Here is a 25,834-nt window from a genome sequence, read left to right as displayed (position 1 = left end):
TCAAGAGGGACCAATCTTTTGGCTCGGTTGGCACAGAAACAGTAACCCACAGCCTCCTCGTGAAAGTAGCATTTAAGCCTGTAAAGATTCAGCTTATCCAATGTCAAGGAAAAAAATTAAATGAGGTCTAGCATTAGAATATAGCACCGTACTTTCTGCATGGGTACTGAACCTCTATATTTGTCACAAAACCAAATGCAAGAATCAATTTCAGTTTCAAAATTATTTTATTTGCATTGTGAGTGACCTTGGTCACAGGTATGGTGCAACTGTGGTCCGTGAATATTCAGTGTTAAAACCCTTACGTCACAAAGCTTAATCCACTCATAGCATTGCATCAGTTTTAGTTTCATGCAAATCCAGTAAAGTTATTCCCATGTAAAATCAGAATAACAGCAGTAGGAACTGGGCTTATTCTCATCAATCAACTCCTTTAAGATAATTTCTTCCAAGTTAAAGCCAAGTCTATGAGTAAAGTTTCTAGAGTTTTCATATAATGAAACTCAGGGTTGTAGTTCCTTCCAAATTTGCCTTGTCCATCCACTCTACTTTTTTCATTGAGCAAAGTCAACACAGAAAAATGAATTAGTTGCATCATTGGACTTCACTTTCCTTACCTTTCACCCTGATTTCAGACATCAGCAGCCCACCACAAGAACAAATGCTCTAGTCAGTCCACCTCGATTGTCCCAAGCAATGGAAATCTTTACACATGCAAACACGAGCAGGTCTGCAGATTCTTCATGCAGTGGTCTGGCTGTGACAGTCAAATCCCCAGCAAAGCCCCCACAACAGTCCAAGTTTGCTTATACAGCTTAAAGCCAGAGGACACAAATTATCAGGACCTACTTCTGAAGAACTGGCTTGCGTTAGTCCCTCTTGTCCTTTTTCTTCAACAGATTACATTAATTGTCATTTATATTTTGTCACAAAACTGGGAAAGGCATTTAAAATTTTGAATTGAATGCCAGTGTTTGTCTCAAAATAAGAGAATTTAAGTCTAACACAAACTCAGATTAATACGTGTTTGTGAGAACTAATTAGGTGGGGAGAAAATAGTCACATGGCACAGCTTACACTTGCATTTACTTCTCAAGACTCAGGCACACATACCAAAATACTTCTACCCTACAATTGAAAGGAATCTAAAAAAAGCTTCACACTATCAACCTTGATCCCTCAAACTCTCTTCTAAATATAAATGCTTGTGTTAAAGCTTTGAGAGACAAACATAAATGGATACAGGTTGGAATGAAGCAGGTACTGCCAGGAGACTCCATCCTGCTTTGTAAACTGCTGTCTCTGCCCAGTCCAGAAAAATCAGGTCTCTTGCAGTTTCACAGTCAAACATACAAACATGTTTTCAAATAAAAGACACTTACAGTAACCTGGTACATAGATGCTTTATTTCTGACATTAATGTGGTCTGTATTGTAGGATTCTCTTATATAAAAGTAAAGTTTGTAGTACAACAAAAACTAAGTTAAACAAGGTATTTGTTGCACATCATGTCAAACCTTAGAACAAAAATACAGAGTAATATGTATTTAGGTTTCATGCAAGTTTGGCTGCTGCATGTACAATTGACCTATAAACTGAAAGAAATGCAAATGCACACAACATTCAAAATGTAATAAGATGCCTGACATATAAAAGATTAAAATCTTCCTACTAAAGCAACAAAGTAGGAGTTAACTAAACAATCCAACCAATACCAACAGAAATTATTACTACTTGCCATAAATCTATGCTTATACTTGGTATAAAGTAGTTTTGGTGATACCCCTTCTACTGAAATATTCCATCCAGATTCTAGATATTCATCCTCTCAAAGACCAATTTAATTTTTTGTGAATTAAATGATGTCTTCAGCATTAAAAGTTGCTGTTAAATCCATTCTGATAATGCACACTTAAATCTAATACTGCCAAGAATTCCAATTGACTCCTCTAAATTTTCATAGGTGAGGAGAAATCCTGGCATGATGGCATTTTCTGATCCCTTGCTTATATAAGATTCCCACCCCTTGAAAAATTTTGACGCGAATTAAAAACTGCTAAAAATGTTTGTGCCTACTACTATTGTAGCCAATATCAAAAAGCTCTTAAAAACAAGGATTATATAAGCTTTGAGATGTTTAAAATATTTAAGAACCCATTACCTTCCTTGTGCCACTCATCACATGTTAAAATTCTCCATTAATAAATTCTTCTCTACCATCTTTGATATTAAAGTGTTAGGAACACTTTCCACACCCTGCATAGTACTGGTTGATCTCATAAAGTTAACTAGAGAACCTGACATCATGTAATTTTACATACAGTGCATATGATGCTCGCTCTTTCCATCTCTCATAGCAGCAAGCCGATTCTGCCACCATCTGTAGCAGCACACCCGGGAGTGGAGAGGAAGAGTGTCTGAATTATAAATAACTAAAACTACAGTGTACAATTCTATTTACCTGTCAGTATTTGCTGAGAGTACACCATTACAACTTGCTCAAAATTAACTACATAAAAATCTCTACAACAAAAGCGAACCAAAACATTCCTTCAAAACCAAAAATAAAGACATAAAATAAGTGCAAATACCTAAAATAGGCAACTAAAGCAAGTGTTGTGACCTGTATACCTTTAAATAAGGACAAAGACTTGTCATAAATAAAAGAATGTTCTCTTTGCTCTTCAAACATTTAGTCAGTATATAATGGTCAAAGTTAAGTGCAGATACAATTGTTTTGAGATCCAAGGTGCCAAGTTTCTTTAAAAAAAAGAATAAAATATATATATTGAAAATGCATTAGTTTTTAGTTCCTATGCAGGACAAAGTACTCCTGGGTCTCATATAAGACCCCACCATTTCTTTCTAAATATATTTAAACAAGGAACAGGAACAGTTGCTGTATAATACAGGTATACCTTGTAATTATGTTGTAGACCAACATGATTTTAGGGCTATAGTGCAATTCTTACGTAGATGTAATACATACAGTATAGATTTTTACACTTCACCACGGTAATTCTTCTGCTATTTCGTGTATTTTAAACTTGTCCTTTTCTCATTTTAGCTGTTTTAACAGGAAACAACATTGGCCTCTAGACAACCTGCATACATATAAATATCTAGTTTAAGCTCTGAAATGGAAATAAATTATAAAAACAGAATCCTTTCCAATTTACAAAATTTTCCTTGTTCCTACATACTGTACAATACATTCAACAATCATCTCACTTTGAGATTTATGAAGAAAATACTGATGCTTTACACTAAACTTAAGTCACCCCCCTCTGCCTACTTCTAGTACCATTTGCAAATAAATATATTTAACACTGTAGTTAATTTCATTGTTTTGCAGCATACCAAAAAAATTAGTAGTGCAACTTTCTAGCCTTCCTTTGTACTTCTTTCTGTTGTGTTTCTTTATAAACTAGAAAAATGCTACATAAGCAAAAGCATATTCAGTCATGTATCTTGTTCATTTGAAAACCAGTAACAACCTATAAACCTACTCTATATTGAAAATGCTCTAACAGATAAAAAATGCAATGCAAGTTAAAAGAATAAATATGAAAAATTGCCCTAAAAACTGTATGTTGGCAGTACTGAAAAGTATTTTCCCCTTCTTTATATCATTTTAGGGCATCACTCTTCTAATATTTAAGAAATTCATTGCAGAACTGTTTGCAGTGTCCTTCATAAAGAATGCAAGAGCTTTGTGTCTGTTCTTTGTCAGTCAAAAGAAGAAAGGAAGCTTTAAGGTAGCTTTAAGTTTTCCCTTGGCAGACTCTCTCACAAGTATGGTAGGGAAATTGCCTTCAACATTGTTTCAGTTTCAATGGAAAGAGATGGTTGTTGGTTGCAGTGACCATCACAGTATCAGAGATCTTGAACTGCTGTTGGTAGCTGTGTATGTGCTCAAATATCTCCTTGCTTGTTCAGTCATGATGAGCTGGTCTTCTGTTTTTCCATAAACAACTGCTTCCCACTCACGATTTGGCTGCATAAAATGAAATCATGTTAAAAAGATTCTTTTAACAACTGAAATCCTTGATCAATTCTCATACCACCTTTCAGAGTAGTAAGGAATTACCAAAGTCTAGCAAAAGTACACTACTGAGAAGGATCCAGTTCTACAGTACAATACCTAAAAACTCCCTCTCCACCCCTTTAATCCAGGTCCCCAGCAGTGCATGTGTTATGCTTCAAATTCTAACATACAAAATGAAAGACCCCCTTCAAACAGACTAAATAGTTCAACAATCAGTACAGAAGAGGGCAGGTAATTAAGTCATCTTTTCTTTGAATATCTTCCCTTTTAAGTGTGCTAACTTCAGTAAGCAGAAAAACACATTATTGACAGGTGTCTGGAGACATCAAGGAAGGCAAAATGGTTTGGCAGCTGAAAAAAAAATACCGTGAAGAACTTTACTGAACCAAGTGGCAACTGTGGAAGAACAGTTGTATGTTTGGTGAATACGTTAGAAATTGTAAAGGAATTTGGAATAAAAATGATTGATGGAAGAATAATTGAGCTACTAGTCCTGCTTCTTCCCATGAAGCAAAGCCTGCACCTTTACATGACTTACTGAATCCCAAGCTGATTTGCAGCAGCTCAGAACTGGACCTGACACCAGCAGACTGTAAGCACGATGAAGAATGCAAGATCCTCTCCCTCCCACACTGAGCTAGAAACTGATCCAAAGGATCACAGAGATTCATAGAGAAAATGAGTTGTTTGAGTTTGCTTATAAATTTAACAGAACCTTATTCATGGAAGGGACTTCGGGTTAGAAAGGCCACAAAACTGAAAGAGAATTTGTGTGAGGAAAGGCAAAGAAAAAGATGGTTCAATGGAAACATTTGTGAGTATAGTATGACTAAGCTCCCCTTTTAAGTATTTAAAAAGCATACTTCTGGGACAGATAGATGTAGCTATCTGCAATCTTACCTTACCTTACCTATCTGCAATCTTACCTTACCTTACCTATCTGCAATCTTACCTTACCTTACCTATCTGCAATCTTACCTTACCTTACCTATCTGCAATCTTACCTTACCTTTGCTGCAATACACAGCAGTTAACTTTTTAAAATTTATTTTAATTCTAGTATCACAATAAATTAACCTTGTTCTTCCTTCTCATAAGATCAGAAGGTAATACTGTTGTCTCTGTACTTAAAAACACTATTGTTAGAGCAATTAAGTAGGACATGGAAGATCAGGATCCAGGTACCCTGCCTTTTTTTTTTTTCATTAATACAGAGTTGTAGATCTCCTGAGAGGATACAAAACCTTATTACATTAAGTCCCTATGGGAAAAATTGGAACTAGCACAAAGTCAGGTCAAAGAATCTCTTCCTAAAGCTGGCGGTCAAGACACACACACACACAGAAAACTCGGTGCCACCAGTATGGAAAATATACAGATGTACAAGAAAAATTACCAAACAGAATCTGCGGATGAACTCTGCTTAATGAAACCCACTGGGCTTATTATGAAGTAAACACCAGCCAAATTTGAGAAGCTTAAGAACTACAGAGGTTTAATTTGCACAGGGTTAAATTTTCTAACTCCTTGTCTTGACTACCCAGACCTGTTTTGTAGGTTTCCCCTACCCTGGGTTTTTTTTACCCACATTTAAATCTTAGAGGCCACTCAGTGAAACATCAGGGTTGAATTTAGAGAATGTGAAATATCAGGGTTGTATTTAGAGAACTTAGCTATGTAAAAACACTTTGTAGACAAAGGACCAACTTAAAAGAAATAAGGATCATGGAAACACTGATGAAAACTGGATCACTGATTTGAACAATTCTAGACATTAGAGCAAGACAGAAACAAAACAACACAAAAATTCTTTGTTAACCTGCTAACAGAACTAACAGAATTATTTGCATCCAGACCTGAAGAGCTTTCTCCATTTTGACATTTTTTGAAGCACATGCATTCAGTTTCTTCTTAATTACTGCATTTGCTTTGTTTGCTCGATTTGTATCCTGTTTTTCTGATGTCAGGTTACATCTGTTGTCCTGTATTTCCAACAATGGTGTCATTAATAAAGATGTGGTATATGCATTTTTTGACTATTGACAAAAAAGAGGGCAGGGAACAGGAATAAAGATTAGTATTTAATACAAAAAGACTTCGACTGCTGTGTTCAGAGAAGCCAAAATGTAAACAAAGCAAATACTATCAGAAAGACCCTAGGAAAGAATCCGAAAAGAAAAAGTAATGAGCAGTATATGAAGAACTAGTCTGTAAGTGGGATCCATAGTCAATACTAAGCACAGTACCACAAGCAGCAGCTAAGCATGATTTAGGTATTACTGAGTAGACAGTTTCTTTGCCCTAAAGCCATGCTACAGCTAATAACATTTTTGTTAAGAGCAAGAGTTGATAAAGTAGCAACTACAGAACAGTTTTAAAGAAAAATGCTTGTAATGCATTTCTAGCATAACCATTGTGAAAGTAAGGACAAGGAGACTGGAGTCAAAAAAATAAGATCCTATTAGTTTCAGGGAGAGACTGCTTTAAGAACTGAAATAAGCACTGGATGGATCCTTCCAGAAGAGTTTTATATGCTGATAATGATTATGGGAAATAAAAAGAAATTAATCTAGCTTCAGTATACCAAAGCAGAAGAAAGGAATACGGCAATTTTAAAGAGTAAAATTAGATGGAGTTATAGCATAAGTACTTGTTTGCTTACAAAACATCAAATTAAACTACATTAAACCACATTTAAGTATTTATTCTACCTCAGACCTTACTCCTACATTTTTGTCACATGGATACACAATTTCTACTTAAGGACTGGTACATTTTTCATTTTTAAATGAGATACTACAATTACCTCTTTTGCTAAGGTTCAATGTTCCTGTTGCACCAGTATTCCTCATGAAAATGGAGGAAAAGCAATTATTCCCCAGTCCCATGTCTTTAATGGGCAACACCACCACAGTGCATCTTGGTTTTAGCTCAATAACCTGGACATCAGTAACGCACGATACACTGTGTCGTAACAAGACACAACTAACAGAACATCAGGCAAATTTTTTATGGTTGGAAGGGCTGCAGCACTGCTGCTCCTCATAAGACAGATATTCTTGGGGAAGTGGGGAATTCTCACTAGGTGGCAGAGTTTCAGAATTAAACACATACATTAATTTAAGAACTATATTAGAACAAAGTTTTCCTACAAACTACAAGATTAAAGAGTAACCTATTCAATCATTAGACTGAAAAAACACTGAGCAACTTTTTAAAGGAAAGAGGGATCAAAACTGCCCCATATCTGATTTATGTTTTGATTGCTGAGGCAGAAGTATTCAAATTCCCCAGACAGAGGAAGCACACAAATCTCATCTTCTACATGCTTGAGTATTGCCCTTCTATATGAAGCAGGCAAAACATGCTGCCTCATATGCAATTAGGTATCTTCAGAGCACGCCTGCCACACTGCCAAGTATGCAAAGCACAGGAGCAAATATCATCTGCCTGCTGTAGTACAGAGCTTCCCCATGCTAAAGTGTATAGGTAATCAGCATGGAAACAGCTCTGCTACAGTAGCAAACCACCAAAGCATTCACATTACTTTACCAGTCCTACTCTGAAGTCCTGGAAGGAAGAATTAATGCATTAATTCAAGCCCAATGTTCAAGAATTTCTTAAGTACTTAAAACAGTATTTCAAACTGATTTTCACTTTCTGGATGTATGAATCTAGCCTCAATCCAAAAACTTTATTTCAGTTCACAGAACGAAAGATACGCAGTTGCACATTAGTGATGCTGGCAGTGATGCTCTTCAGGAGTTTAATACTTACCTGTACATCCAAACCATTATCTTCTGTGAAGTGCTGGGCACCAACCTCTTCTTTTTCCTGTGAATCCAGGACCAGTGATTTTCTGACTTTTTTAGAACAGTTGTGCTGAAATAAAATTTTACAGAGGAAAACTGTAAAATATTATTTAAAAGCAGTTGTTTTCTATTTCTTATTACTACTGCCATGTTACCTCCTGTTTGCAGTTTTTATACACAGTGTCATCTTCCTCCTTGGGAAATATATCTGTTCCAGTTTCCTCTTTCAGAACTTCCCTAATGTCTTCCTCCGAGAAGGCAAGTGGTTGTGACTTAAACAGTAATTAAAATTGAAAAAGAAAATACAGGAAGTCTATTAGTTGTTAGTTTTAACCACGTTCTACTTTCAGCTAATGTAGGCTAGGAAAGAGATCTTGCACAATACAGCAGCAGATAAAAGGATTTGAGCTACTGTAGTTAAAAACCACAGGGCTACATTTTAAGGCTACAGAAATGTTTTTAAGTTCATTTTACTCCACATTATTTATAGCCAGATAAAACATATACATGCACACAGTGCCTCAAAAAATGCAAGGTTGCACTGAAGAAGACAAACTATGTTAGCATTTATTAGTAATGGTTATCCACTGATAAAAGGGATAAAAATACTATATATATACAATAAATACCTACATAAACACTTATGTATATATACATGCATACAAACATACTAAAATACTGAACTAGAAATATGAGACTTGTTGGAAAAGGAATTTATATCACATTTATTTAACACAGACCTTTGAATAAGACATTGATAGTTCTAAGTACAGGACAGAATTTCACAGAAGCCATACAGATGGCTCCTTTGTGTACCAACAGGAGACGAATTCCCTTAAGACCTCAAAATTTGATTTTGAACAGGAGGTTAATAGTGGACAGAAACAGGAATGCCAAACCACTCAATTTGCATAGTGAGGGACTGTGAATCTATAGGGTAACACAGATGGTGCCAAGCCCTGTGGCAAAGTCTGAGCTACCCTCTCTGTTTGCAGAAAAGAAGTAGTCAATATATATTGGCTGGAATTTTTTCAGAACTTGAAAAGCATATGTCTACTGAATTCCAAAAGTTATTATGCATTAACATACCTTAGCTAGGCTAGGAAGAGAGCAAAAATTGAATTCATTAGGAACCAACAAACGAAGAAAAGAAGTAACATTATCCATAGTCAACAACAACAAAAAATCTCCTGTGACAGCCAGAAGAAGCAGAGGATCATGAACTGCTATACTAAGATTTTTGGATTTAGAATGAAGAAAGTTACAGATGTCATTTAAGTTTACCACACTGTGGTGAACATCTAGTTTCACTATAGAAGAATGAAAACCAGAAAATAAGTCAGCTCTTACATAGTCCAGAGGATTCAAAGACAATGCAGTTTTCAAGTCAAATGTGAAAGTTGTTTAAAATACCAAAGTCAGTCATACTCATCTACAATAGTTTGCACTTACTAGATTAGCCCGTTAGAAAACCCACATCCATTCACTCTCTCACTTACAATTTTTCTTTTGACAAAATAGCATGCTGAAGTATTCAAATTAACATCTCAGACAATTATGAGGTAACCACCTCATAAGAGGTACAGGGTTAGCAAGGCTAGACAAATTCAAAACAAGTCACAAATACAAAACCAATACATTTAAGACTACTGGCGATGTAATTATATATACCAAATTACTACTCAAGAAGACAATGCCTCCATCCTACACTGAAGGATATGAGTCTAACAACCAAATCTGAAGCATTTTTGATTTACATTCTAGTTTTTCTCTACAATAAGGAATGCCACTGAAACAACAGCAGTAAGAAAATGCTTTTTAAGATTACGCTGAGGTTTATGGTACCTCAAAACCACAAGAGCATTTGGACTTCAGCAAAGAAGAAAGGAAATAGTATCATCACATACCATAAGTCTGAGGGGTCCATATTTTTTTTCCTGAGCAGCCAAAGCATTTTTAAAAGGAGTTGGTGTCCTCGGTGTTGAACCCAAAAGAGATCTTCTCATTGTGGGAGTTCTAAAACTATTCAAGCATAGAAAGGTGTTCAAACACAAATTTCAATATTTTACTTTATCATTAGTAATAAAATTAATCTGAGAATTATTTTTAAATGCCTTCATTTACACAACAGGTATTAAGATCACCATAGCATTAAAATTTAATTGGATCTTGACAGTGTTTGGCTTTATCTGAGCAGCACACACCACCAGATGTTTAATGTAATAATCCTACCCCACATTTTCCTTTTGATCTTGTGGTGTCATTTCCTTGTGTAGAGGAGTCGTAATAAGAACTTTCTGCCCACAGATTGGAGTTGATGTAAATGCAGGATTTTCAAAGTTGAATTGTTCATTTCCAGAGCAAGTGTTGAAGAACTAAGTGCAAGAGAAAAAAACCAACCTAAGCAACCTGACAGGACAAAGCCTCACCATTGTAGCAAACAGTAAAAAACCCCAAAATTATATACATATATCTGAAAGGCTTTTACTGACAAACCTCAATAGACTATTCTTGACTTACACTAGAAGACAATTGCAACATTTATTGCTGAAACCTTCATTTTCTCCTTAAAATCCCTACTGCTTAATTAGGTCACAGAGACAAAAGGTTCTATCAACAACTATTTGCATGAGAAAGTTTGAGGTGAGACCCAAGTCTCTGCTGCTGCTGCCACCCTCCCTAGCAGTCTTCAAAACAGAGGAAATACATTATTTAATGATTTTTTTTAATATGCAGAGGTTTTAGGAAGTTTTTGGACATATCCATCTGTGTGTGTGGCTCGGCTTCACGAATGAAGATTTGGGAAGGACTGTCCCCACATGGGTGTGCCCTTGAAGCCTGCACAGTGGATTTTAGGTGAGGCACAGCGTGCACAGAACTGGCCCCACCGTTTAAGTCCTGAAGTTCATCTGCCACGGCAGAGCGAGCTTTGACAGTGCCAGTGAAGTCCTCCGGACTGTCACAGCACCCGGCATTTCCCAGGAGGTCTCCCATCCAAGTACTAATCTGGGGCTGACCCTGCTTAGCTTCCGAGATCTGACGGGATCGGATGTCAGGGAGGCATTTAACTGCCTACATATCTATCTAGACTGCAATGTATGACTAAGGAAGAAACTATTTAGAATTTATAACCCACCCACTGCAGTCTTCATGTTTAGCCATATTGAAAAACACTCACCTGTGATGGAGAAAATGGTAGTGTTTTCACTGGTGTGCGCTTTAGTGCAACATTGACGGCATCGTTACACAGGCCATCATTCAGATCATTAACTGGTGATTGCCAAATACGCAATCTCTTTTTCTTTCTTAGGATAGCAGGTGGATTGCTGAACTTTGTTAAGTTTGAAGTCGTTGAAAAAACTGTTTCTTCATCACCACTGAGGCTACTGTGGTTTTTGCCGTCAAGCATAACACCAACATTATACTGGCACTCAGCAGCACCTTCGTTGTACTGAAGCCGCATTAGTTTGACTGGAGCTGGCTTGACAGGGGATACAACACCCTCTGACAGCTCAAAACAGGTGACATCACTCCACGCAACCGGGTCCTATGAGGCAAGATGCAAACCACTCAAAACACTCAAAAGCTTATCTAGGATTATTTCACAATGTCCAAGTCAATCTATCAGCTCTCTACCTCCAGAAGCCATATACTGAATTTTCTCCCTATGTCTTTCATACAATCCTAAACCACTGAATATTTTAAAACATAATTCTTTTAAAATCACTCGATATGGCTAAAATGACAGATTAAGTATGAAATATGGTAATTTTTAAGAGTATTTTACACAATTTTTCAAAGTATTTTACACATATTAAGTTGATATTCCTAAATAAACACTTTTTTAAGAAGAAATACAGACTTACAGTTTCCATAAGATCTAGTGTCTCTGCAAATTCTGGGATAGTCTGTAGAGGTGTTAACATTCTATTTGCTTCTACACCCAAATACTTAGGTGGTGAATTCTGCTGAACTGGTGTAATGCGAGTCTCATCCATGCTGTAGAAATCACTTGTTTGTTCTTCAAGGCTACTTAGTGTATTAGGCATACAATCTTCCACAACAAAACTTCCAGACCAACAAGGTAAGCTTCCAGTTTGCTAAAAAGTTATGAAGAAATACATTAATCTTATTCAACTTAAGAGGTTGAAGAGCATCAATTATGTGACTGCAAGGCAGAAAAAAAAGCAGTGTGTGGGAAGACTAAGCATAACTTCATTTTTGCATTTTCAAATATAGTCATATGTTTCAATTTAATGTGGTTAGTCTTCTCCTCACATAACATAATCAACATTCTCAAATTGTGGAAGATTTCTATCTTACCTCTCATTCGTATCTTATACATGCTAATAACTTAGATAATATGGGTTGTATTGGAAGCCATCTCTGATCCAAGCTTCCTGCACACCTGAACACTGGCCTACCATGAAGTTATCTTCACTACAGAACACAGCTATATTTTAAGATCTTTCTAGAACATGAAATATTTCTTGTTTGATCTGATTGTTTTTCTAAGGTAGATTCTGCATTAATAGTTTACTTAACTTCTAAATGGTTATCCCATTTTAGTAGACTGCTTAGTACCCAAGAAACAGATTTTCATTTTCACTGGAAATCTAGCCACAGAAGAGATTCCACTAGATAAGCAGAACTGTTTCAAATGAATGCCAGGAATAGCTCCACCATGTAAAACTGGAAGTTCACCTGTAACTTAAATTAGTGATCAACATGGATGGGTTGGTTAGGTCTGATGTTCACAGCCTTCTGAGGAAATCAGTGACTGTCATCTGCAAGTGACCCTAATTCCACTGAGTTTACACATAAATTGTGTACAGGGCATATTTATTTACTGTTTGTCGTGTCCAAATGTGGATATTAAGTACTGCAAGCACTCATACTGAAATTTGAGAAAAATATAATCTACAGAACATTTTGAAATCAAACAGGGCAAAGCCTTTGTATTTTTCGCATGTCTCTATTGAGCAGATGATCTACAAAACTGAATGGCAGTGACATCAAAAATGTTATCTCGTGAAGAGGACTAAAATCCTGGATCGTAGGAACTGCCAAATTGCTGGTCATATTTCTGCTGCCTTCACAGTTTAGAAAGTTATAACTGCCCTAAAAATAAGTTCTCTCAGTTCCAATATATAGAGTTTTACAACTCAACACCTAAGTTTGATTTTAGAGGGTCAGGTGAAAAAACATCACACTAAACCAAACAACCATTACTGAATTGCTGAGGATTAACCTCAGGAATGCATATTCAAATATTTACAGAAATTTACAGTCCTTACGGAAGACATTTGTTTTCTTCTGATTTCATTCTCTGCTGACATAAGTAGCAATTCGAGTTCCTTTATTTTCTTTTCTTTATCAGGATCATCATCAATAAATGGCTGCTGAAAAATTTAAGAAAGAAGCCATTACTATTTTCCACTACCACCACCCCTTCAAAGATTCTACGTTACAACACAGCTGTATTTTTTACAAGAACCAACACACAGAGGGAACTGAGCTGTTGAAGTTGTATCATATTTTGTAGTACAGTAATCATTCACAAGCAAAACAATCCAATTATCAGGAGATGGATCTGATGGTAAATTGGCATGCAAGGTAGTATTTTAACACATTTCTAATATGGCCTCTAAATGGCAGGTGTGCTATAGCACTTTTTCAACTCAAGTCACTATGTTCTATCTTTAACAGAACCAACAATGTTGGCACATTGATATATGTGTTTGTGTTTTTATGTGCTTTCTAAAATTTTGAGTTATTTATCCTCAGTAATTGTGCAAGAAAGTGTTTCAAAACAGTGCCTGCTGACAGAGTCTCTGCATAGGCAATTCTACACCCTACTATCCAAAAAGAAAATTAAATAATTGGTTTTGATTGGTTTGTTTGTTTTAAACCTCCTTAACGCTTTCCAGTATTGCTATAAATATAGGTAAGTGAGGATACATATGCTGAGAGTTTCAAAACTAGTTATAATCCCAAATTCAGAGGGTACTTCAATGAGCAGCAAGTATCCTTTTTTATGTAGGGCAATCCAAAGTGTCAAAGGCCATATGAGGCTTTGTTTTGACTTGTATTCTTATATCAAACCAGGGAAGAAGGTGCAACATGAAACAATGATCTGCACAGGGAAACTTCCAGTTAGGTAGACACTTCTGCAGAATGCTGCTAATACATCTAGCACAAACAAAACATGTATTACTCCCTGTGTCAAAATAATTTTTTTACTAATTCCAAATTCACAAAAATTCTTCCAGGGAATCATATTAGAAACCAAGATCTAAATTCAGTCTGCAACACATAAGGAATTTCAGACATATTCCAAGCAAGTCCAAAGAAGCAAAAAAAGAGGAAATAATACATCAAATTTTTATTTGTTTTAAAGTTCCTCAATACTTTGGCATTTAGAATGCTGCGAAAGAGCATCTTCAACTGATTGAAAGATGTGTCACTGAGAAAGAATGAAAACTTACTGAGAACAAAAAAGCACAGCCAGAAGTGCAAGTCAGTAAGTTATTTGAGGGTTATATTTTCTACATATATATATATATATATATATATATATATATATATATATATATATATATATATATATAATATATATATACACATACATAAATAGAGATAGATATAGATAGATATAGGTAAGTAGTAAAATCTTGTCTTTAAATCTCACATAAGGTAGGTAATACTAACAGGTCACAATTTTAACCTCAAGATTTAACAAGTAGACTGTTTTAAGCCATATTTCTGTCAGAAATAAGCACAAACACCATGTTTTGGGAAATATATAGTGCTCCATTTTTTCTATCTAGAAATACCAATTAGGATAGCAAGCCTACTTATAGAGGAACTTACATAAATTTAGGTGAATGATGAAGATTAATAGACATTTTGAAGATACAAGTCTTTAAACTCTTCTTGTATAATATGCAGTAAATTCTCTTTAATTTACAAAGCCTGTTAACAATTTACCTGAACTATGTTGGAAGATGAAGGTGCATGTTCTAGACAGCTGCCTTCTGGTGAGGCATACTGATATGCTGGAATCTGAAAAGACATAAGACATTTTTCAAACCCTCAACAAAAGGAGGCTATAAAATTATCTCTAGTTTATTGTACATAAACTATTTATTATGGTTTATAAATCCTAAGTTACAATAAAAGCACAAAAATACTAAACAGATCTTCAGTCTTTCAGATTTATTTCTTGTTCCAAACCAAATAAATTGTTTGAAACTGGGTAATACTTATTATTCCGAATTTTGAACTTACATGTGTCTGAACAGGCATACAGAATTGGTTCTGAGTGTGCAGGTGTTCCATAGTCAGGCAAGGCTGGGTCTGAAGGTCAGAAGAACTTGCGCTTTCAGACTTTATAACACTTTGCAAATATCCTTCCTGTTCCACCTTTCTTCGCATTGTTGAATTCCAGTGATTTTTAATGGAATTATCAGTCCTAAAATGAAAGTGTAAACAGTGACTGGTTTTCGTATCTCAAAATTTAATAGATGACACAATTTAAACAGTTTGTAGACATGACTAATCTGAAATCCAGAAAGCTCCAGCAGTCAGACTGAAAGGTTTACTATCAGTAGTGGTTTTGGCATAATTACTTGAAAGCTACTCTTTTCAAAACTTCCTTCTACTAAACTTCAAGTCTGCAGGAAATTAAAAGCCGCAAAAGAGAAAGCCTGTTATCGTGGATGAGAACTATTTTTATTGGACACTTGGAATGTACCAGGAATCCCCCCAGGGTCCCACAGCATCACAGGGCACTCTGGCCAGCGTTGGCTACTGAAGACATCCCTTTTAAAAAAGCGGCAGCCTGCAGTCCCAGCTCTGCGTTTAACGTGGAAGAACATCCTACTACCTCTTTGTGCCCTTGATCTTGTAAAGGGGAGAAGCAACCTTGGCATTTTGACAAGCAGGCCAAAAGCACTTTTAACACTACACAAGCTTTAAAGCATTACAGTCTAAAATACTGGCAATATTATTCCTAGGTCTTAGAGAGAGCTAACCAGAAACAAAAATTGCCTAAAGCTCCATTCTTCATTTAAGCTTGACTCCAAAAAGTATTTCTCTTTTTCATCCCACTAGTGTTAGACTCTACAAATCTTCTAGGTCTAGGATCTCTAGCAGTCTTCAACTAAGAGTCATCTTCGATTTATTTACAACAAACAAGTCAGTGAATTCGGAATCCTTCTATCAAACTCATCTTCCCTTTCAGAAATTCTATTTAGATGCAATTCATTCTCTTCTTATTCTTCCAACGGATTTCCTGTGAGTCATGGATTGTGTGCTTAAGAAAATACCAAATTTCTGAACACAAATCTCATTCTGCCAACATAACAAGTGCTGATGACATTCCTCAGGCACAGCTAGTCAGTCACCTGAACAGACAAACGGAATTCAGGAAGGGATGGCTTAACATTGAAATTCAACTAACATTACAAGAAAAAAGAATAATTTCATTAAACTCTTTATATACTAAAATTTTTTTCCACAATCATAGAAATTGGCAGTCAGACTTGAAACAAATATAAGGAGAACAATGCATACAATTCATTCTTTACTTAAGAGACTTCATGGTGACCAACTAGCTTTGCAATGCAGGACTCCTAAGTCTGGACTTGTGAGGATTACCAAGATTTTCTTTTACAAGTGTCCAGTTCAAGAAGTGTTCCACAAAAAAAAAAATTCTTATCTTAAACTAAGAAAGTCACTCTCATATGCATATTAATGAAGGCACTTTGATATTGAGTTTGATGTTAAATCATTCTTCCACTATCACTTGCAATTAAACTCTCTTCAGCTCTATCAGAGAGTGTTTTAAAGCGATCCAAGAGGATTTCTGAAGGTACCTGCGAAGTGTTAGAGGTCTTTTTTGGGGGTTATGGCTTGTTAAGAATACATAATCAAATGCAAAAGATCTTAAAAAATTTTAGCATCTATCAAGATAAATAAGTTGTGATGCAAGTTTCCACAGATGTTCTCTGACTAACAAGTTACACTGGAAAGGGTAGCGAGATGACCACATTTCATATTCCAACATTTAACACAAATAGAGTTGCAAAGCACCTTCCAGGAAGAAGTTTGGCTATTTCAGCCCATCGATTTCCCAAACGCTTGTGAGCTTCATAGATTATTCTGTCCTCTTCTTCTGTCCACGAAGACTTCTTCACCTCAGGATTGAGATGGTTATGCCATCTCTCTCTGCACTGCTTGCCAATTCTTCCTTTCAGGTGTTTTGCAATTAGAGACCAGCGCTTTGGACCATACTTCTGAACTAGTTCAATAACCTGGAACACAGATGAAAGCAGGTTACAATTCCAAAACCTAATTTACCTCATCCAGGACTGAGAACATTGATTCGCTCACATTTTAGAATAGCATTGTAAGAGTCAGCTTGGTATGATATCAGGCCTAAGGAGGCAGACAATGACTTGGGGGGTTAAAATGATTTTTCGAGAAATCAAAAAGTTACTTATTAACTCCAAATTCTCTGTGTTTAGAACATAAGTATATACTGATGGAAACATTCATTGGGAAGTTTCCTTTCTGTCACCCACTACGTAAGCTGACATTAGTTAAGTCCAAAAAAGAAACTGGGAAAGATGCATCATTTAACTTTTTTCAGCAATGTACTTAGGAGGGAAAAGCCCCACAGCTCTACACCTAGAAATGGGGTGAAAGTTGGGAGTTTTTACACATTGGAAGGGTTTTTTTTAATAAGACTAAGGAGAACTGTTAAAAAAATTAGATTAGGAAAACCATATTCATAAATTGACAAATACTAGTTTAAAACATCTTAGAACAATTCTAAACAGTGGGAGCAGGTGCTCAATTTGAAATACCATATATGAAAGCTGCATTTGCACCTCCCTACTGGGCAGTCCAGGTTTTGCAGGCAAAAGGCTGCAGTATGGATTAACAAAGGCAGAGGAAAAGAGACTACAACATTGCTATCTTCTTTAACAGTAGAGGATTAAATAATTTCCCTTATTCCCAATCCCTTCAAGTCTGGTGGGTTTGAGGAACACAAGATGTAAATGAGACCTTTGATCTTCAGTGCTACAAAGAGATCCCCTCTACTTGGTAAGACAGAGTAATTCAGCCAGCAATCTGAGCAAAAGCAAATAGAACACTTGAGCAGACGAGACATTTCATCTACTTAGGAGCAGCTACAACTTTTTTCTTCTCACACATCCCAGTGTAATCTAAGTATCCGTGTCACAGGATGCACCAGACATCAACTATGCAGGAATGAAATTAAGAAAAAGTACACATTCCTAGCAGTCATGTGCCAGTTTTATTACAGTAAAAGAGCAGAGTATCAAGCAGTTGTCATTACCCTCTGATCTTCTTCTTTAGTCCAGGGTCCTTTAATCAGTTCTGGGTTTAGTACCTTCTGCCATCGATGCTGGCACTGAAAATCTGAACGATTCTGAAACAGTTTAGAAGACCAGTGCAGCTGTTAAATTCTTGAATATGTAAAGCTGTAAGTACTTTCTAGCCAGAACTATTAGTTTGCTTCAAATTAAAGGTCTTATTTAGACCTTTTTCCTGTGTATGATAGTTAAATTCTCCCTTATTGTTTCTTCTTCCATTTGTTTAGAAAAACTCTTCTCCAGAAAAAAAAAAACAGCCTTACATGAAGCTCTAATCTAATTACTTCAATGTACTTACTTGCAAATCAAATTCAGAACTTACTCTTCTTTAAAGAAAAATCTAGAGTTATTTTTGTCCTCATTACTCCACACTTTCTCTGAACTTTGTGACTGATACACCTTTGACATTATCTATAACTTAAACAAGGAGAGAAATTTTTAAGGAAATACTTTTTCTTTCAAATAAAAGAATAAACCTTTTTTCCAGTCTCAAATGAATATATTCTCAGTTCTTTATTAGAGTGTTAAGGAAAACGGATTTATATCAAGTTTAGTTACCATATACTAATTAAACAACACTGCTTTTTCTGGTCAGGACAGATGGTGTTTTTCTGTCACTTCACTAGAGATCTTTTGCAATATTGTTCCCAGTTATGAAAGAGCAGTAAGCTCTCATTGAGCTTCCTAAAAACTGTCTGTAGGAAAGACTTGGTCCAATCCTTAGAAATGTGCAGCACATCAGCATTCCTTTTTCAACAGTGGGACACAGTTATTTTAAACACTTCAGAGCAAGGTGAGCCTGGACATGGCGCTGAGTGCCATGATCTAGTAATCAAAGTGGGGGTGGATTAAGGGTTGGACTTGATGATCTCAGAGGTCTCTTCCAACCCAACTGATTCTATGATTCTAAGAGGTTAGACAGCAAGTACCAGTTGCAAGGTTTTGCTGGGCTTGTCCTCAAGCAAAGGTGTTACCATGCTGCAGTGAAGTTAACCAAGCAGCAGCTGCCAGACCAGAAAAAACACACAAAACGCTAATAACAACTGAAATTGAACTGATGACAGTACCTTCAAATTAATCACAAGTAGTAACTGCATGATTAAAAGCACACTAGAGTTTGTTACAAAACATCATTTCCTGGTGAAGACAAGATGTAAAAGACAGACTCACTATAGGATAGCTGTTCCCATTTAGATGAAAGAAAAAAATTTAAAATTATGGTCTTTTAGTATTTTCACCTTCTAGACATTTCTGAAATCATATTTGGAGGAGAAGAACAACACAACTGATGTGATGAAACAATGAACTTGTTTCAGTCTGCCTTAGCTGCAGAAAACTGGAATCCACTACAAGCTATGTTCCCTCTCTTGAGAGTCACCTTGAAGCCATCTTCACTTTCTGGGGGCAGAAGAGAGGGAAGGTTTACTTGTGCTCAGTCCAATAACAAAATGAGGGTTTGGAAACACAGAAGCTTGAGGGTCTTTCCATGCTAGTAATTGAAGATGGTCTTGGTTGTCCTAGCAAAAGACCATCAGTAACAAGCTAAGTGCTAATTATGCCAGTCTCTATTATTGGGCTTTTGAACATTGCAATAGGTCACCTGAAGAGGCTGTGGAGTCTCCATCCATGGAAATATTCAGAATCCAAAATCCTAGGCAGCCAGCTGCAGCTGACCTTGCTTGAGCAGGGGCTGTGACCTCGAGGAGTTCCTTCCAGTATTATCGATTCTACAGTGGGCAACCTGATCCTCCATGCATATTTCCCATGACAGCTGGGGGTCATTTTTTCTACCTCCCTTGGGCCCAGCTGAACAATAACTTTCTTGTCTACGGAAGCATTTGTTTTCATCTGGAGAACTTTTTATTCAACTGTTATCTGTTAAATGCACCTCCATACTATACCTGTAGATCAGTATCACCAAACGTTGTATTTTCAAACTTTCATATAAAAGCTTTTTGATATTATCATGTTTTCCTCCACCATTCACTCATTTCACTGATTTTTAGAAGGGGATAATGCACATGTAAAGAATAATGATTTGCTTATGTACTCCTTAAATTTAAAAGCTTTGATTTTATTCCCTGATATCTATACTTTGCCACCTGGAAAAAAAATCAGAAGCACCACAGTAGCACAAATACAATGAGAACAATGAAAAGTTACAGTTGTTGAGCATTTAGAATTCAAGTCCATTTAACCTACTTACATGGGAATTTCATACAATTGTATCATCCCACAAAGTATTATAAGAACCTCAAAGGTGGGAGGGGGTGTAATTTTTTGATTTCTAATATTTGAATATTCAATACCACTTCTAGCCAATGATTTCAGCTGTAGATTCCAGCCCTGTTTTTACAACAGGTATCTTACAACATTTGTTCATAAGAGAAAAACATCATCAATTCTAGTTGTAGGTACTTTCTATTGGTGAGTCTCACACAGCTGAGGAAACACAAATGTTTGAATCAACATCCAGGACACCTGCTAAGGTTCCAGTCACAGTATCTGAGAGATCATCAGGTGGAAAGATTTATGTATGTGGGGGAAGTCATTATTGTAAAAAAAAACAAAATAAAAAAACCTCAACAAACACACACAAAAATAATTTCAAAAAAGTTAAAAAAAAAAAAAAGAAAAATCACATTCCTCCTTTCCTACTTTGTTTAAGAAATGGATCTTGCTCCTTTCAAGCAATCTTTCAGATGCAACCCACTCTCCTAACTGCTTTGGAAGCAATCTGTGAACAGTAGATGTAATCACCACAAGTAATGCAACTAATAAAAAACAGGAATATATTCCACAATGAAAACAAGCAGCAAGTGAGAACAGAAGGAATCAACTGGTTTTGATTGTTTCAGACCATCACTGGAGTCTGAACCAACACAGTTCTCCACGGTCTGAGCTGGATCTCAAGTCTGTTCTAAAAGCAACCTTTACAATACTTTCTGTTTTACCTCAGTTCCAAACTAGACATATGACCAAATAAATATTAAGAAAACTTAACTGAAATAGAAATTCCACTTACTTGTAGATGACTAGCAATGAAAGCCCAATCATCTGTACCATTTTGTTCCACCAGCTTCTTTAGCCTTTCATCCTGTTAAGACATAACCTCAGACAATAAATGTTACATGCTATCCCAATATAATACTAATAACATATTTCATGAGCTAACAAGGTCATGTAGGAATCAAACTAAAGCAAAAGAAAGTATTACCTCTTCACGTGTCCATTTCACCTTGCTACATATCTTCTTCAAACCTTTTTGCTGTGGTACTTCATAGTCATGATCCATATATGGAAAGTCATGATCTTCCTCACTGCAGAGTACAATTGGAGAGTGAAGAATATCAAAATACCTCTGAATCAAAATACCTTTTTTGTCTAATTACTTCTAGCTTTTTTCCAATCTCTCCATATTGTTCTAAAATGACATGGGATTTGCACAATCATGAGACCTGCCCCCAGCAGTTCACCATATCAAAAGAACAGGATTAATTTTAATTTCAAGGCCACACACTGGGATATGGACAGAAAACACATTCCAAGCCAAGATATAAATCTGATGGAAAAACAATTTTTTTAGATTCATGTTTTCATAACACATTTATGGATCTTTACATAAATAAGCTCATAAGGCAGAGTGGTTTGCTAGTCTGCAAAATACATTCATGATCCACCTCCATAACCAAAACAACAAACACAACAAGAGCGTCAAATGATTGTTAACTTGAGATTTTAAGGGCTCCTGACTTGACTAAAAGCGCTGCCTCAGTGTTACAGGAATTAGTTACAAATCTTTGAAGACAGATATATTCCAGCAAGAAATAACTCCGGCATCAGTGCCGAGCCAGAGGGGCGGGCAGCCTGGGGTACCTCGGCGGTTCCACGGAGATCACCCTCCATCTGCTGGAGAAAGGCGGAACTCCACAGCCTGGATAAACAAAGCCTTCAAACAGGCGGCACAGAGAAGTGTTTCATGGAAACATCGCTTGAACTTCTGTGTCAGTGACTCACGTTAGTCAGCACAAATTCAAACGCATGTGGAAACTCTAGGTCTAACAACAAGAGCTGCACTTTCCCTGCATTAATTACAGCAAAGGCACAAAGAAGAGATTCCCGTCCAAATACGCAGCTTAAATTAAAAGCAGTTTCATAACGCAGTCTGTATTTTTCTCTATTTTATTATTGGTACAAAGCATGATATAAATATCACAAATTCACATTCAAAACTAAACTTACTACATCTGCTCAGCCTTGACAATTACTTCAATTTTTCAACTCAAAGTAAAAAAAAAAAAACAAAACAGCCCTTTCCCAGTAATGGAATTAACCTGTGCTGGTGTCCTAAGCACAGATTAGATGGGTGATCTCGACATTATTTTACAGAACACACCATGATCAGCACAGCATGGTGATTAACCACGTATGCATTATTTGTTACTTCCCCCTGAAGGTTGTCCCTGTAGCCACAGAGAACACTTCATTCAAAAGCTTTACCACAGGATGGTAAGTGCCCACCTCTTGCAGAAGCAGTGTACATAACATCACTTCTACATCTTACAACACCACCTGCACTTGCCCCCCATCACTTCAGGATGCAGCAGAATCAGTAACACAAACATATCAAAGCTCTGCACAGTTGGTGAAATACAAGGCAGCAAAACTGCTGAAAGGTCAACTGCAAGTTCTTAATAGCACTTAAAAAAATAAGCTGCAAACTTGACTGTGTAAGAGTTTTGCATTCAGTGGCTTAGGACTTGGAGAACTTAAAGTCTCAAGTAGCAAAGTTTTTCTTTGTCCTCCCACCTCCTTTTTTGTCTTCTGTCCACAGGTATTCAACAAACTTCTGGGGTAAATCTTGGTATTACGAGAAGCATATTTTGCTATTATAATCCTATTACATACCAAGTAAGCCATACAGTTCACTTGTAACTAAAATTTGGCCTTGTGGTTAAGGCCTTTGTCAACAACCTCCTCACCCACTGCACAGCAAATGCGTTCAGAAGCAGTCTTCAAGTTACATGAGAAGTCACTGGGATTTAAAAAAAGAGAAGGGGCTCCAAGTACAGGGCAGTGATGCTGATGAGAGTGCCAGTACCAGACAACTTGGGGGCCCTGCCGGCTGTGGCGGTTCAGAGCTCTCCCCGAGACTGAAATTCTCCAGCGGCACCGGTGTCCCACAGCCAAAGTGGCAGAGCTGCTGGTACCTCCCTGCACTGTGCAGGGGTGAGGGCCAGACAAGCAGGCACTAACCTCTCTTGCACCTTGATTCCACACTAATAACCACCCAGTTCTGAGTCTTGTTTACATTAGTGCTCCAATAGATTATAAAGCAAATACACATGAATGGTTGGGACTACTAATTTCTCAATTAAAAAAAAGACTTCAAACACGTGGGGTTGTTACAGCTCATTTGACAATTCTTTTGCAGTTATGAAACTGCGCTAAATCACTGCACCTAAGTGGAGCAGCCACCAAGTTTCATCACATACAACAGCCGGAATGATAAAGCAAATATTCTGTGAGATCTGTGCTAGCCATTCTTGCAGTTCTGAGAACCATTAAAGGAAAAAAACAATCTTGTAAATGCAACAACCAACAGCAGTTTAACATTAATATAACATTAAATTAAACTTAGTTCCAGTTGGTGCAAAACAATTACACCTTTCTCTTTGCTAGATTAACAATCTTGAAATCACCTCTATGTAAACTCATAGCTTCAATCATTTATCTTTGGAGATATCACCACACACTGACACAGTATTCTGCTAGGGCTGCTGATCTCTAACCAAACCTTCTTTGCTATCCACAACACGTTGTATTTTCAACCATGAAATCAAAGCACTCCATAGCCCTGTGAGACAACACAAGCTAAAGCTTGACACAAACCGAAAGTTCTGCTTGCAAGATCACTGATGAAAGTCTCTTAAACTATAAAATGCAGATTAGGAGTAAGAAGAAACGTTCTGTCTCTGAGCTGATTCTTGCAGACAACCAAGCACAGACAGCTCCAGTAGTCAGCCTCTGCAAGCAAAGCCCCTTTGTGGCTTACACAGCTAGAACTCCAAAGCAATTGCTTTCTTGCAGAAAAATACTATCTTACAAACTTTTCCCATGCTAGAGAAAAACACAGAGGCAGTTTTAATACCTGTAGCTTTGAAACCTCCCCTAATCACATGAAAAGTATGCATTCACAGCAACCCCCTGATGCCATAGGGTAACTCACCAAGTATCCTTTCATTTCTCAATTCTAATCCTTCTCTTACATTTCTTCATCACATTTAAAAAACTGAATTTCTAATTAGGACAAGAATAACCATAGTGACAAAACAGTTCTTCAAGACCCACCTTCTGAATACAAAGCAAAGACACACCCATTTTCATATCAATATAACAAAAGATGTATGAAACCCATCTGGGGCTGCTGCTGGAGTTCTCCACGAAAATATTATCTCTCAGGAATATTTCAGGCTAGACTGTGACATCTCAATCAAAGAATATGCCAAATCAGAGAAAGCAGGTGCATTGAAGACACTGGAAGAATCAACAGGCCCAAACCTCAGGGCTGTGCCAAAGCCACTCGAGAGGTGAAAAAGAAGCATTATTCCATCAGAAGGAAGGTAACCAGCAGGGAGAGGTAATGACAGGCTCAGTTGCCCAGGTAAGCCACGACAAAGACGGCGTATGCGAAAGCACAGAAGTGCGAGCAGCTGCCAGGGGAAAGGCGGGATTTGTACCCGAGAGGTGATGCCCGTGCACCCGAGGGAAGAGACACCTGTGCGGTGCCCAAAGGGGGCGGGAGGCGGGCAGTGACAGCCGCGGCCGAGGCGGTGGCAGAGGCCGGGAGCCGCGGGGAGGGGCGGGGCGGCACCTGGCCGGGATCCCGGGGCGCGGGGGGGCCCTCGGGCGCAGGACGCCGGCGGGGAAGGCAGCGCTGCCCGGGAAAGGGTGGGGGGCCCAAAGCGCACAGAGCCCCTGTCCAGCACTCACCTGCGCCGTCTCTCCGCCATCCTCGGGGCGCAGCATAGGGGGGGCCGCCACGGCCGCGGGGCGCAGCGCGGAGCCCCCGAGCCCCGCCCGGGCTCTCTTTCTCACGGCAGGGCAGGGGACGGAGCGGGGCACCGGCGGCTCAGGAAGGCTTGAGGCGGGCAGGGCTCCTCCCAGGGCCCGCCGCTCCCCGCGGTGCCTGCAGCCGCCCTCAGCCCCGGCCCGGTCCCGGCGCGTCAGGCATGGCTCGGCCTGGCCGCTGCCCGCAAGGACGGGGCGCGCAGCGGCCCCTTTCTCGCCCCGGCTGGTGACTCGCTCCCCGCTGCTGTCAGAAGTGCCGCGGGCTCCGGCGGCGCCCGCCAGTCCTTCCCGGGCTGCTCTGCTCTTTGCCTTGCGGCGCTGCTCCGCTCTGCTGTGCTGTGCGCTGCGCCCGCCCGGTCCCGCCGTGCACCGTCCGCCGCTCAGTCCCAGCCGCCGGCGCTCGCGGCGCGCTCGGCCGGTGCCGCCCGAATCTCGCGCGCAGCCTCCCCCCCGTGAGCCGCCGTTTGAATCTGCGCAGGCGGACTGACGCCCCATTG

General features: G+C 38.1%; 1 protein-coding gene across 4 annotated transcripts; it reads right to left on the bottom strand.

The window, feature by feature from the left end:
• Positions 1-1,393: 1,393 nt before the first annotated feature.
• On the bottom strand, positions 1,394-25,789 carry MYBL1 (MYB proto-oncogene like 1). Of its 4 annotated transcripts, none has more exons than XM_071554419.1 (16): positions 25,260-25,789; positions 21,484-21,586; positions 21,292-21,363; positions 18,230-18,322; positions 16,957-17,177; positions 15,151-15,334; positions 14,851-14,925; positions 13,158-13,262; positions 11,727-11,960; positions 11,039-11,407; positions 10,093-10,235; positions 9,768-9,882; positions 8,016-8,132; positions 7,826-7,930; positions 5,905-6,084; positions 1,394-3,997 (listed from the first exon to the last, which is right to left on the bottom strand). In XM_071554419.1, exons 1-16 carry the CDS (start codon positions 25,277-25,279, stop codon positions 3,869-3,871), a joined length of 2,265 nt encoding a protein of 754 aa, XP_071410520.1. In that variant the 5' UTR covers positions 25,280-25,789; the 3' UTR covers positions 1,394-3,868. The 4 variants fall into 4 exon arrangements, with proteins under 4 accessions (XP_071410520.1, XP_071410523.1, XP_071410521.1 ...); XM_071554422.1 differs by having other exon boundaries at positions 5,905-6,030; XM_071554420.1 differs by having other exon boundaries at positions 13,158-13,259.
• Between the last annotated feature and the right edge of the window lie 45 nt (positions 25,790-25,834).

Source organism: Pithys albifrons, chromosome 4 (assembly GCF_047495875.1).
Source record: "Pithys albifrons albifrons isolate INPA30051 chromosome 4, PitAlb_v1, whole genome shotgun sequence".
NCBI classification, from domain to species: Eukaryota; Metazoa; Chordata; class Aves; order Passeriformes; family Thamnophilidae; genus Pithys; species Pithys albifrons.
Note: the sequence above shows the minus strand (reverse complement) of the source record. Positions and strands in the feature narration are given on the sequence as shown.